The 14,653-nt window shown below is 37.1% G+C and overlaps 2 protein-coding genes across 3 annotated transcripts; both read right to left on the reverse strand.

The window, feature by feature from the left end:
* Positions 1-1,433: 1,433 nt before the first annotated feature.
* LOC133607521 (interleukin-1 receptor accessory protein-like) lies at positions 1,434-3,686 on the reverse strand. 2 transcript variants are annotated; one of them, XM_061962230.2, is made up of 5 exons: positions 2,489-3,686; positions 2,378-2,419; positions 2,239-2,304; positions 2,006-2,135; positions 1,434-1,926 (listed from the first exon to the last, which is right to left on the reverse strand). In XM_061962230.2, the coding sequence occupies exons 1-5, from the start codon at positions 2,511-2,513 to the stop codon at positions 1,764-1,766; spliced, it is 426 nt and encodes a 141-aa protein (XP_061818214.1). In that variant the 5' UTR covers positions 2,514-3,686; the 3' UTR covers positions 1,434-1,763. The 2 variants fall into 2 exon arrangements, with proteins under 2 accessions (XP_061818214.1, XP_061818215.1); XM_061962231.2 differs by having other exon boundaries at positions 2,239-2,301; positions 2,489-3,201.
* A 1,150-nt stretch (positions 3,687-4,836) lies between these two features.
* rnf121 (ring finger protein 121) lies at positions 4,837-13,406 on the reverse strand. The gene is made up of 9 exons (XM_061962229.1): positions 13,245-13,406; positions 12,415-12,452; positions 12,147-12,288; positions 9,761-9,915; positions 9,564-9,671; positions 7,801-7,921; positions 7,582-7,715; positions 6,059-6,160; positions 4,837-5,223 (listed from the first exon to the last, which is right to left on the reverse strand). Exons 1-9 carry the CDS (start codon positions 13,320-13,322, stop codon positions 5,103-5,105), a joined length of 999 nt encoding a protein of 332 aa, XP_061818213.1. The 5' UTR covers positions 13,323-13,406; the 3' UTR covers positions 4,837-5,102.
* Between the last annotated feature and the right edge of the window lie 1,247 nt (positions 13,407-14,653).

Below are 14,653 nucleotides of genomic sequence, written 5' to 3' on the forward strand. Positions count from 1 at the left end.
GGATCGTTCCTTTAATTGCTTTTGTTGTAGCAATTTAGGCACACTAATTGTACACTTTATGCCAGGCATCAAGAAGCTTCAGTATAGAAAGTAGGCACTCCTTTGTTTCTTAAAACTAGGGTGTGGACCCTTCAGCTTTCTAGGAATAGTCTGCCCCCTGCTGAGTGAATAATGAAATTGCACAGGTTGATGTACCATACAGCAAGTGTGTGACTGTATTACATTCTCCCTTCAGAGAATATAATATGACTGGGGCATCATCTACCGCTCCAGAAAAACTGATTTGCTGAGCATAAATAAAGTTAAAGTTAAAGTACCAATGATTGTCACACACACAATAGGTGTGGTGAAAGTTGTCCTCTGCATTGGACTGAATTGGTCTTTTGTCGCATTTAATAAAATACATACGTTTTAGCAGGTTTGATGAAGACGTTTTTCTTTATTTTTTCAAGATGCGGCACTTCCCACTTTGAATTCTGCACCTTGTTAGTGCATTCCATTGACATCAAATGTGTAGTATATTGTGATTACTGGTACACTTATTACTATTATTATTTCAGACATCATGGTGTGCAGCTACACGAAAGGGAAGATATTAGAAGCAGGTTTTAGTTGGATGTGTAATTCCGTAACATATTAAGTGTCAGACAGTCAAAAGTGTGCATTATTAATTTGTTTTTGCAGTGCATCCGGAAATACGTATTGAAGGCGCTTCACATTTTCCAGATCATTTTATGTTCCAGCCTTATTTGTAAAATACAATAAATTCATTTTTGTCCTCAAAATTATTTTATTTTTTAATTTTTTTTAATTTGCTAATTTATTAAAGTTAAAAAAATTGAAAATCACGTTTGGAGGAAACCAGGCACCGCTAATCACCAGGCCAATGCCATCCCCTCAGTGAAGCCCGGTGGTGGCACCATCATGCTGTGGGGATGTTTTTCAGTGGAAGGAACTGGGAAACTAGTCAGGATAGAGGGAAAGATGAATGCAGCAATGTACAGAGACATGAGATGGCACTTGAGAGGTGCAGCAAAAAGGAAATGGGCAAGACTGGCCCAAAGATAGGTGTGTCAAGTTTGTGGCATTGTATACAAAAATACTTGAGGCTGTAATTGCTGCCAAAGGTGCATCAACAAAGTGTTGAGCAGGAGCTGTGAATACTTATGTACATGTGCTTTTTGTTTTCTATTTTTAATACATTTGCAAAAAAAATTAGAAAATAACTTTTCACATTGTCATTGCAGAGGTACAAGCGGTATAAAATGGATGGTTGGATTATGGGGTATTGTCTGTAGAATTCTGAGGACAAAAATTAATTTATTGGAATAAGGCTGTAACATAACAATGTGGAAAAAGTGAAGCGTTGTGAATACTTTCCGGATGCGCTGTATATGTAACTAACTGGCAAGCAAATATTCCAAAGAGCATAATAAATATGTATATTTTTTATTATAAATAAAGTTATAGGTACTGTCAAGGTTACTGTGTTATTCATTTGTTTTATTATGAAAACAATATAAAAAATAATCTCTTGAATAATCTCTGCCGGAAGAAGCATTACATTTTTCCTAAACCCAGACATATCTGCACAATTCTTCATACGTAATTATCTGATTCATAAATTAACTACCAAATAGAGTTACACATTACATAATTCATTACATACAGTTTCAGTGTAGACAATAACATCCTCACATGATCATTTCATTTCCCCCTTATTGGTAGCTAGCAAAAGTATGTTTTTAAATTGTTTTTTTTTTTCACGCATAACAGTCACCAGTTTTTGCTGTGAGCGTTACATTCTTGTAAACCATACCAAAACTATTCATCACCACACAGGTGAAGGTGGCGCCGAGGTCCTCAAAGATAACATTCTTTAGCAGCAAACTCCGCTGCTCAATTGCACCATCCAAAAATGTTGCTCTATAAAACACACACACATAAATGTATACACTACCAAGAAAATATGCACTGAATGACACAAACATAATCCAATACTCACGTCTCCAATTCGGTTATTCTGTCATTGCTGGGAATGTCTTCAGGGAATGAGCCGTTGATGAGCCAGTAGAGGAGCGTCACATCGTGCTCACTGTTGGTCACGGCTTCACAATGTAGAATTAATGACTGCCCTGTAAAGGAAAAACACACATACAGACTGAGGCTTAAAAATTGTCATAAGTTTGCATTGAACTGTGATGTTTAATAGCTATCTGCAGAAAGAGATGGTCTCACCTGGTTGTGCCTTTATTTGAATGTGCTCAGGTCCAATGATGGCTGGTGAAAGATTCTCAGAAACTGCTGGACAGAGGTTTAAAATAATCATAAAACAATAAAAGCTGCTTTAGACAAGAAGCCATTGATAAAAACATACCTGGAGCTGAATTTGCCAGGAACAGACTTAAAGACCCCAGAGCTGTGGAGGGAAATTAGCAGTTAATAAAAGATACACTGAATGAAATGTGCTAAAATTAGAACAGGTTACCTTTAAGAACAGATGTAAGCGCCATGGCAACTCTTCTAGTGACAGATTCTCTACATGACTGTTCTCACCGTGCGTAGTGTGTCTTTATATAACACATGATCCACTTCCTTGTTGCCTTCCAAAACATTGTGCAAACATTACATTTTAAGGGGACTTCCTCACAGGGTACTTCCTTCTGTTGTAGCAACCGTAACTATCATGACACAAACAGTTTCCTTTATGAGAAACTGACTTTAACTAGAGGCGTCACTCAAGTCCCAGATCCACTTCTTGTGTGGCCACGGAAAGCCCATCTTCGAAACTTAATGACTATTTGACCATGCAACAAGATAATCCAAAGGTTTTTTTTTGTTATCAAAAATACTTAAATTAGAATGTGTCCCGATACAACTTTATACAGATATTGCAGCCTTGAGTATTGGCCAATACTAATAGTACCGTAATCCGATCTGATATCAGCAGGAATCATACATACATTTATTTTGTAGTGTTAAAAGGTTTGATCAATTAAAAATACTCCGAAAACAACGGCAGGCACGAAAGACACTGTTTGATAACCATTTGGAATGGACCTATACTGTCTTTAAATTTAAGTGGTGTGGTAATTGTTTATTGGCGACAACTTGTACCAAGAATAACGATGTTAAGATCATGACGAAGTAAATAAATCAACGATGCGAACACGTTTGTTACTAGGTACTTTCTAATAAGTTTCTGCCTTGGAAATGTATTTTTATGTAAAATGCAACTATAATTATTTTATACTTGTTTATATTGACAAATGTGCAACATATTACGGACACTTATGACATACTGTATGTCTAGCTTGTGTGCTATGGTGTGCTCAACTGTTGTGTAGCTGCTGGCTCCTAGTAGGCTACCATGTTCACCTGTTGTAAATACCTTGACTAAAATACACCACCAACCTTGTGTGCTTATTGGAGGATATTTAGATGCTAACGGATGACACAAGTAAACACGCTGCAGGACTAATTGTATCGTAGTTTGTCGTAAATTTTACATGCAAGTTAATAGGGGTGTGAATCTTTGTGCACCGAAAGATTTGATCGGATTACAATTCTTGAGGTGACGACTTGATTTAGAATCAATTCTTGATTCAAGCTGATTCCGACAATGTATTACTTAGTAGAATAATTACAATGAAACTTTTTTTAAAACAGGTTAGAGAAGCTTCTTCTGGTTGCATGGCGATGGCCTAAAATGTATTTTTAAAAAGTGGTTCTTCAAAATAATTATAAACTTTTTTTCCCCCAAATCGATTTTTGAATCCCGATTCGGATGTGAATTGATTTTTTGGGGCACCCCTGAGAAACATTGTATAAAAACAATGCAATAGAAAGTAGTAAAAACAAGTGCAATAGTTTTATGAAGTACAGAATTGTAAAAAATAATTCCTCCTTTCAGCTGCTTCACTGTCAAACAGACCATCAGCAGCTTCTCCATATTTTTATGGATAAACGTCCTTGGCTGGTTATCGACTCACACCGCTTCAGTATGGTGCAGACGAGCAGTGCTATACTTCAACTGCTTCACCAAGTTAGCTAACTAGACGCTCGCTCATGTTTTTGATGATTTCTTTCTTCAATTCCAATGAATATCATCCACTTCTTCTCAGCACTGTCCTTCACACTCACTTTCTTCTTTTCATGCTAGGAAAAATATTATGTCCATCTCCCTTTTTCAAAACAAGTTACAGGTTAGAAGAGCTCCTTCTGGTTGCATGGAGATAGCTTAAAAACATATTTTTAGAAATTGATTCTTACTAAAAAATAAAAAAAAATAATGTATATATATATATATATATATATATATATATATTTTATTTATTTATTTATTTTTTTTAATCAATTTTCAAAAATGATGAATCGGCATGAATAAGAATCACGATTTGGATGTGAATTCATTTTTTTGTGCACCCTTACATAATACGATCCCATACTTGTTTTTTTGCAGATATTGGATCGATATCCAGTATCAATATAAGATTGGGACCAGTCTGACCATATACAGGTATCTGTTTGTCAAATTGACTTACGATTTCAAAGAAAGTTATCCATCAGTAAAAAAAAACATAATATACTGTAATGAGGCAATTATACATTTCCATCCATTCACTGTTACAAACGGCCCTTTGAGGGCAGCCATAACTACAAGTTTGACAACCCTGAACTAGATCCAAATTACCTTGGAAATTAAATCAATGTTATTCAAGCAGAGTAGCAACATTAAATACAGTTATGTATAATCGAATGCTATTCAATATGAAATCTGATGAAGTCTGATGAAGTGCAGGAGTAATACAACATTTAAGAATGCAGCCACATACAGTAGGGATTATGAACATCTTTACTGAGCCATTCGATGCACAAACCAATTAAGATATGAAGAAAATGCTAAGAAATTGACATAAAATTCAGATTACTAATCAATTGAAACATTAGTATTGGTAATGTGTGCCTATAAATATATACAAAAAGTACAGAGACTTCTTTTAATTGACATTTGAGTTCATTGTTAAGGCTCCTGCTCATTAGAAATTGGAGCATTTTCTTCTGCGTGTGGTGCATATGTCTGTTTTCCTCACTCAGGTGGCTCACTCCAGACCGAGCACATAGTTGATGCCTTGCACAAAGCCGATAATAACAGGCTGCCAGGCCACCAAGTAGCGTAGCCAGTCTAAAAGTTGTCCATACATGACATGTGGCCGCTCCCAGCTACAACATGGTAAGTTAAGGAGAAGAAAAATGGCAACGTTCTACCTGAGTATTATACACTTCACAGGCCACAATATGAGGCACGCCTGCAGTTGCCATTATAAAAGGAATTGCATGCATGTACCTAATTATACAGCCTTGAGTAAAACAGGGTGGCAACACTCCACAATCTTGGTAGAAATATATTATGACTTTAAAGTATATCATTAAACAGTGGCTTCTGCTCGAATAGACACCTTGCCTCAATTATTCATTAGCTGTGTAATCTACTTGACTAACTAAAATACATTTTTTCCAATTTGCTGGCTTTAATTACTGAATTGACCCATACTGTATAGATTACACAATTTTACCCATTCAGAAAAAGAAAGGTTGTTCTAAATTTAGGTTCTGGAGAAACCAGAACAACCATGATCCAAGCAAGTTACAGCTTTTCGTCCTGTCACCCACACCCACACACACCAGTGACTTGGAGCGATGGAGTCACGAAACATTTGGCAAACAATTGATGTATATTATTTGTAGTAGGGCTGATGTACTTATTAAACTACAGTATTTGATTTGTAACACGAGAATAACTGGCATATATATATTGTGTACAAATTGTCACAAAGAAAAAAGGAACTTTGTGTATTTCAGATGAAAAACGTACTAAAAATTTACAAGCAAAGGTTCCTCTAAGAAAGGCGCACACTTAATTAGCTGTAGTAAACAGACAGGAATGGGTCAGGATTACTATTTTTTTAGGTGGTTATTGAGTATCTCAGAAGAACAAGCTGTCCACCTACTGTACCTTTGGAGACGATACATTAAAGTATACCTGACAAAAGGATACGGGTTACTGAACACCCTCTTCAGATCCACCTTCTCTTTGCAGTACGGACACATCTGCTTCTTTCCCACGATGCACCAACCTCTTATACAAAATTCATGAAACCTGGATGTGACGTTAAGGCATACCAAACCTATACAGGGAATGGGAATTAGAGTGAAAAGCCAAACGAAAGTAAAGCACAATCAGAAAACCTAATCATGGACAACTACCCAAAAGTACAATAAAATATAGTTGTACGAGCCTGCAATGCTCTGTTTTGTTTGACATTCAACCAACAATATCTTCGTAATTGCAGTTTTAGTTTGTAGTAGTCTGGAACTGCACTGCTGTAGCTGTTGTATTACACAGTACATCTTTACCAGGGGTGTCCATAGTACAGCCCCAAGGTAATTTTCTACCCACAGCTAATTTTTAAAATAACAAACATATAAAATGTGGAATAAAAAAGCAAATACGAGTAAATTAATACCAAAAAAAATAGGGATACATATTGTTTTCAAGCCGATACCGATACAGACAATTTCATGCTTCTCAAGACCAATACTGATAACCGACCAACTTATTTAAATGTATTATTTTTAAAATGTAGATTTATGGTAACTGTAATTTTTGCACACCTTCTTTGCGGCTGACTTTAGGGGATTTTGTGGGATTTCAAAACCCTATCGTAGCGACGTTGGCGTTTCAGGTTGCTGATGAGGTTTGATTTGTTGAGTGTGATGTTTATATTGTTTGCAGATCATTTGGTGCAAATAGCACACAAAGTCTTCCTCTGAAAAAGAAGTCCTACACGATCAACGCAATGTTTTGTTTATATTGACCTCATGGAACTTTTACGACAGGCGAGCAGGAGAAAAGGAGTACTTGATTTGCTCACTCTAACCCACCAGCAGCACAGCATGGGTAATTTCACCTCATTGGTGCATCTTTTTGGGAGCAATTTTTTATGTTATTGTATTTATCCGTATGGCATCATATTTCTTCATACCAGCTCAATAATTATTTGTCCGATATTTATCGTGCACCCCTAATAAAAACAAAGCAGACATGAGGGCTGTTTTTCCCCTTAAAATCTATAGTATGTTGGCTTTGAAAAATAAAAAGAAAAAAATGGCCGCCGCATCCTTTGATTTTCCAATGTGCAGCCCGAGGTGGCAAAAGTGTGGACACCCCTAATCTATATCAGTTACAACTTAGAAGCCATTGACATATTTCTTTGTTTCTGTGACCTCATTACTCATCATGTATGATTCCCAAAATGTTTTCCAGTAATTGTAACTGCAAACGACCACAACTAATCTTATGCAGGAACACAGTTCTGAAAGGCAGAAACAGCATTTATCAAATATATATTTGCTTTTTGTCATTTGTGGTTCAGGCAACAAAACGTAGAGGAAGTGAGCTGGTTTCAAATGAACCAATTTGCTTAATGTGTTTCCAGTTTACAGCCATGACAAAGCTGTTTTCTACTTCCTTTTCGCTGCTCAAAATTGGCAGTAGCATTCAGCGAGAATAAAGGATACACATGGTTGCAAGATAACCTGTACGTGTTCTCAATGATGCCCTCCTCACTGACATCAACAAGGATGGCCTGACCGCATACGGCACAGACATTATCAGACAGGTGCTTGGTTGGCATACCAGACGCACTGTAATACTACAAAAAGAAAGAAGACAGCACACGTTACTTTTTGGTTACCAGCTGTCACATCCATGAGGGGCAAGGCCAATCTGCTGCTTACCCCAACTGTTGATGCCATAAAGTCAGCACACATCTCTGCAAAGTCCCTGCCTAGGACACCGTAGTAGAGTCCGTAAAATAGGAGGGACACACCAAAGTCCATCGCATCTTCTGGCTTTATCCTGCACGGAGAGGCCACACCCTGATTAGTATTGTAGATTAAACTAATCTAACCAAACTCACTACTTTATCAAGCGGCTACAAAATTGCTGTCTTGTTGTGAAAATAAAGTTAAAATGTTAAAGTTAAGCTAGAAACCTTCACTCAACATTCAGACACTTCACAAATTCAATCTAATGGGACCTACCTAATAGAGATCTATATATGTTATTAATTTTATATTACTCTTTAAAAATATGTATTTTAACCTGCGTTTACAAAGCTAATAATGCTCAGTTTCGAGTGATACTATCTGAGAGATATTAATTTAAGAATACAGTACCACCTCAACATAATAGTGTTTTAAAATAAGAGCTTTCTCCCAGCTAATTGTTATGCCTTCATTTGCAAGCAAAATGTGAGTTACAAGCATCCCTGCCATTAGTTGGTGTAGCAAACGAGATCCCCCCAAAAGATTTTGGGCCTCATATATCAAGTGTACGCAGAACAAAACTGCTGTGCGCCCTTTTTCCCGGCCTAAGTTGAGATGTACAAAAACTGACATTGACGTGGAAATGTGCGCTGCCTCATGGCAACTTCATAGCTGTCCTACGCACATTTCTACAGGCTGTGGATACTTTAGCAACACACAGAGATGGTGCTAGGTAACAGTTCACAGAAAAAAGTGCCAACTGTTACCCCTCAGACTGATTGACTGATGTGCACATCAGAGACATATGAACCATTAGACCGTGCCCCCCACCGCCTTCTGACATTCAGGCTCGGCCATATTTGATTTTAACAATGTTTACAAAGAAAGAGCCCTGCTTCCCAAAAATGTTCCGCCCTGCTTTTCGCCTGCAGGCGTGACACAAAAACACATGACTGAATGAAGCGTTTGTACACAGAAACATGGGTCACACACAGAGGCCTATTTGGCTCGATAAAAGTTTGTAAATCTAAAAGTTCGCAAATCAAGGGGTTTGTAAACCGAGGCTGCACCATATTGAAATGTTTTTCATTCAATATATCTTATCTAAAAAAATGTATTTTCTTTTCAAAAGGGATATTACATGTTAAAAATGTGATGTTTTGGTGGGACCAAAAAACTATCAAATTGATTTCAATCAATTTCAGTGGGCGACGTTGATTTGAGGTACAAGTGTTAGAGTCAAGAGCTCAGTCTTAGAACTGTACTACATCAGCTCCTAAGCTGATATAGTACAGTATTAAAAAAAACTATGGTTGTATTTTGTAGTGATGTTGACTTGCACTATACAGTTGGGTCTTTTGCACAGCTTTTGAATTGGATCACATCCAATTACGCAATAGTAACTACAATGTGGTCAATAAGTGTATGTTTTGTCTAAATTAATATAATTCGTTAATGAAATGTTGAAAAATAAAGTCTAAAATTGAGGTGCATAGGTATACTTTACTGTACAGTATTGTATTTATGTGAATTAGGGACAAGCTGTAGGAAATGGATGGATGGAGGGAAACACGGATAAAGGTGGAAAACAGCACCATCTGCTGGAAGTAAAGTACACCATCTCGGTCTGTGCCTATTTTTTAAAACGCCACTCACTTTTGAAAGTTTAGGCACCAAATGGTTGTGGCTAGAAGCTGAAAGTGGTAAATAGAAGTAAAACTCAAATGATGTACCTGAATATAAGATTGATACCAAAAAGAGTAAACATGACAACGGTGTAGCCAACTATTCCTGTGGCATAGCTGATCTTGTAGAGGAGGAGGAACCACTTATACACCAATCTGCAGCAAGCAACAAGAACACCTTTAGGAGTTGAACTCGCACTACGACGTAACATAACGTCATATGTGGTCGTATGTAGTAGTATTACCTCGGCGTCGTGCAGGCCAGAGGCTTGCGAGTGGCACGGTAAGAAATGTATGCTGTGATGACAGAGAAGATAAACCACGTGGTCAGGAACCTCCACCAGTGAAGTTTGGTTGTAAAGTAGAGAGGAACTACCCACATCTGGAACAGGGTCACCAGCTACAAGACAGAGTGCACATGTTGACAGATGAATGTACACCAGTGTGAAGACATTACCTCTAACATACTTTTAACATTAAAAGACAAGACTATCAACTAATAGAAGCAGTGCAAGTATATTCTTATAAGAAAAGAGCATTTAAAAAGCGGTTAATCAATCATAGGAACATTTTTCTTAGTTGTTTTTTTTTACCAATTTCTGTTATCAAGTGCCGATGTGTTGCCCTTTAAGAGAGTGAGCAAAAAGAAGATGAGTTACATAAAGCGTGTGTCACGCAACTCATAAGCCCTGATCATCAATGCCGCCTTAATGCACGGGCTTCCCTGGGCTTCAGGGGCCCCTGATTTTTTGTGCAAGAGATCAGTGTACTACCATTGATTGATAACATTGATCGCCAGCACTTAACTTGAAATTGACTGGCTTCAATTACACTTGCACAAACATGCACGCGCCCGTCGCAAAGGAGATGTATTCTTGAATGACATTTTTTAAATGGGTGATTTTTTTTGCATTGTTGTTGTTCTGTTGAGTGAAACCTCAATTTTTTTTAAGACTGTTTTCTGGCGGGGGTGGGGGTGAGGGGTGGGTGACTTAACCTAAGGGCCCCCCCTTGATGTGCTGACTTAACCAGTCAGGTTAAGTCAGCAGAGCCGACTTAACCAGACCATATCACCCAGACTAGGTAAACCTATATTGCCATACAAATCAGTCTTTTACGATAACGATACACACTGTATCACAATAAATTAATAATAGAACCATTTCAAAACGGGTTATGAGATTATGAAGTAACATTGTATAATTTACATAATTTTTTCTCAAAACTTTTAATATATTTAATAATTTACTCTTAGAGCGGTGTAATTTCTGGTGTAACACAGATCTATATACTTTTTGTAACATGTATTTAGCACTTATTCTTTTATTGTTTGGCTACTTTACATTAGTTTTGGGCAAAACTACGAATGTAGGTATTGAGCCAATACCACGTAGATACTGGGGCAGTATTGGCCATACCAATACTACAACTTAAAATGTTTGAAAATCATTGAATGACTAAATTTTTTGAATAACAATTATTCTAATGATTTCATTATTTACATACAAAAAGGTATAATAAAATTTAATAGTGCAAAAAGTATTAAATAAAAGCAAAAACTACTATTTGCTTTTATTTTCTAAATTTGTAAACAATAAAAAAAACAGTACACTACCTGGTATCATACTGTCCTTATTTGTATCGATCTCTGGAGGGACATTAGTCGCTAGCAATGATGCTACATTGCGTTGAGGACGCCTTTGTTCGCCTGTTGCTGTAAAATTTGCAGTCACAGCTAAAATGTGTCAACATGCATTATCATAACATTAAAAGCTGTATTGTCGGCAAAATGTATATCACATGGATATTATCTATATTGCACAACCCTATTACAGACTGAGTCTTATATTGTTCTGTGTTGCATTAATATCAGCAGTTGCTTCCTTTTTACACTATTTCCATTATTTTCTATAAAGTAAGAATGCAAGTTGACCAATTTTCCGCAACTAGTTGTGTTCGAGTGTGGTAGTGTACAATGACAACATTATATTTCAATGTTAATAAACAAAACTTTAATTGCAAGGATGCAAATTTACTCTTGTTTGTTTTTCCAACAGCCCGTTGACGCAGAAAACAGGTTTGGCCTGAATTTGTTGTGCCGTTAGCTGCTACAATGTACTAAAATTGTTTATACAACTTTAATATGGCTTAATACCCGTGCAGAACTTTGTAAATACATATATCACATTGATACAATTCAACATAATTCCTAATATAGTGTTTCCCACAGGACTGCAATTTATTTGTGGCACGGGTAGATGACACCATTGCCAAATTTGCATAATTGGTGCATGTAATTTTTGAGGCTTTAACACAAGATAAAGTGGTACAGGCTTTCATGTCAGACTCTCCAAAAGTATCCAGTAAGACCAAAACAAGTTACTAAATGCTATTTTTTAAACAAAAGTATTTAGATGGGTATGAATACTTACAGGTTGGTAGGAAGTGTGTTAAGAAGCTGAGATTTGATGCATACTCCCATTTACTGTACCGACAAGCTACAATCACAGTCCCATTATAATGTGTTCATGAGCGAGGGCTAAAGGTAGCAGCAACAAATCTGATTAAAACAATTGTCAAATAATGCCTACACCTAATTGATACAGTATGTCGTAGTGTATTGTTCCTTACATTGTAAGACTTAGGGTGTCTCTGTTTCCACTGGACGAGGACGAGCTGGGCGATGACCAGGGTGACGATGAGGATCAGCACCATCTCTGCATGCATGGCCTCATGGTTTTTATGTTTGGCGTGCATCTTGGCATGCTCCACCCTGTGAAACAGATACATTCTTACTTGTGCACTGACAAACGTTTGTGTTTAAGTAATGGGAACTATGATACGACAGGGCAACTAACAGCTAATCAGTTTGGATTGGGGTGAAATAGTGTAAACAAACCTCCACTTCTCTTCCGGGGAGAGCTTGGACACGTCAAACTAAGCACAAGGGGAAACAAAAATCACGATTACTGTAGATTTTTTGCCAGATGTTGTAATTTGCAAAAACCTAATATGAAGTACTAAGGAGTCATAAGAGCATTTTTCTAGCTTGTACTCACACAGTACACCTAGCAACAATGGATTATTACATGATGGCATACAGTCACATTTACTAAAAACACAACTGAGGGTGTGACTGGCGCCTGCTGTTGTTGTCCTGCTTTTAACCCGACTGACAAAATGGCATTCGTCCTGATAATTCTGGATTCAACCTCCCATTTGGAGACTGATGGCCACACCTGAATAGGCAGAACAAGTGACCTTTGACCCCCACCTCGACGACCTAAAGATTCCAAATCAGGCAGTTTGACATTTCCAACGTTATCTGTTCACTCTCACACGATGAGAGCATGAATGACGAACCAACAGCAACGGTTTGCCTTTCATTGAGAATGTCTTACTTTACTCAAATGACAACTGGCTGTGAAAATATGTTAGCCAGTTAGCAAGCCTAGCAATGGTACATTTCACTACTGACGCTTCTCGGGCGTTAAATGATTTGACAAGTGAAACCCCGAAGCAGTCAGGCGAGGGAGATAATACACTAGTAGGAACAGTAACGTCTTGCTTTATAAGCAGGGAGCTTATGAGAAAAGAAGTGCTGACGTTGGGCTAAACCTGAGAGTATAAGCTAACACGGCGTTTATGTGAGAGCTGCTACCGCTCAGCACCGAAATGAACGCCACCTGCTTTAATAGTTACGTTTACGTGTGTGCACGTTCCGCTCACCTGGATGGGTTCGTCATGGTGGTTCAGTCCATGGTCGTGATTTACACCATCTACCTCTACCTCAAACACTCCAGCCATCTTCGGAGTGCTGCTTTATCTTTCCGGAGCCATTAGCCGAATAGCCGTGTCTGTGTGGCAACATGTCATACAGTCACTTCCGGTATGCAGTTTCCTGCGAGGACTTCCAAAATAAAGTTGGGGATTTTAACATTTCGGCTTTTTTTTTTTTCATCACAAGTAGCATTTCAACTACAGAGAGTACCAAGAGTTTACTGGAGGAATACTTTACAATATTAAATAATACATTTCCCATTTGTTTGTTTTCCTATCAAAAAGACATCAGCACCTAATGTAATTTTTGTCCACCAAAATTTGGGGTGATTTTATGCACACAAAACTCGCCATGAGAACTCTCACCCTGCGCCAAGCTATTGATGTCTTATTAACGATGTTCAAATGTTTTTGTGCTTCTGGTTTGTGTTTTTACCTGATTTTCCCCTGGTAATGCACTAATACTGTCTTAAATTATGTTCAAATATTTTTGCCATCCATATTGCCATTCCTGGGTGGATCTCCCGTAAGAGGAAGAGGGGGTTCAACATTTTACCACGGTAAAGTTAGAAAAAAAATGGCACATTCAGAGATAACAGCTCAAAAACCAAACATCTTCAAAGCACAAATCGTACCTCTTTATAACCACTGTAACTGAGACGACAAGCTTATTTTCAGCAATACAATTTTTGATCCGGGCAGGAAACCTGACGATGTGATTTTTCAACAGCTGAGGCTATAACGGCTACTTAGGGACCGTCTACAAAGAGCAACGCCTGACAAAATAATACATAATAAAAAAATAGATAAAAATGAATAAATAAGTATATATATATTAATAAATGTTGTCAAGTATCTGTAATACATTCAGAAGTAGAAGGTATTCTATTGGTTTACAATACAAAACTGTTTTAGGTAAAGATAATATTTATTTGCATTCTCATGAATAATTTGTACAGATATTCGCTAATTTCATAATTGTACGTCACCGTATCTCGCTAAGTGCACCACACATGGATGGTCACCAGTTGTTAATACTACTTGTCCAATTAAAAAAAGTAATATTTTTATGATTTTTGAGGAATATTTAAAAAACAATTATTTGCAAATATACAGTATATCATTTCAAAAAACACATGACTCATAGATGCTGTCTCGTTGAACATACTACAAGTCCCATTTTGGGAAAAATATATTTGACTGATTTTTGACAATGTTTAATTTATTTTAAATAGACTATAGATTATGCAATATATCATCTCAAAAAGCACATGATTTATAGATGATGTCTAGTTAAACATACTACAAGTCCTATTTTAGGAAAACAATTTTGACTGATTGTTGAGAAATATTTACAA

The sequence above is a fragment of the Nerophis lumbriciformis genome, linkage group LG09 (genome assembly GCF_033978685.3).
Source record: "Nerophis lumbriciformis linkage group LG09, RoL_Nlum_v2.1, whole genome shotgun sequence".
Taxonomy (NCBI): domain Eukaryota; kingdom Metazoa; phylum Chordata; class Actinopteri; order Syngnathiformes; family Syngnathidae; genus Nerophis; species Nerophis lumbriciformis.

Coding starts and splice junctions, on each gene's coding strand:
- rnf121 (XM_061962229.1), bottom strand. CDS start 13,322: ATGGCTGGAGTGTTTGAGGTAGAGGTAGATGGTGTAAATCACGACCAT. Junction 9,916..12,146: donor GACACCCTAAGTCTTACAAT/GTAAGGAACAAT, acceptor TCTGTCTTGTAG/CTGGTGACCCTGTTCCAGAT. Junction 7,716..7,800: donor TTATGGCATCAACAGTTGGG/GTAAGCAGCAGA, acceptor TTCTTTTTGTAG/TATTACAGTGCGTCTGGTAT.
- LOC133607521 (XM_061962230.2), bottom strand. CDS start 2,513: ATGGCGCTTACATCTGTTCTTAAAG. Junction 2,420..2,488: donor GCTTACATCTGTTCTTAAAG/GTAACCTGTTCT, acceptor TTCCCTCCACAG/CTCTGGGGTCTTTAAGTCTG. Junction 2,305..2,377: donor CCTGGCAAATTCAGCTCCAG/GTATGTTTTTAT, acceptor ACCTCTGTCCAG/CAGTTTCTGAGAATCTTTCA.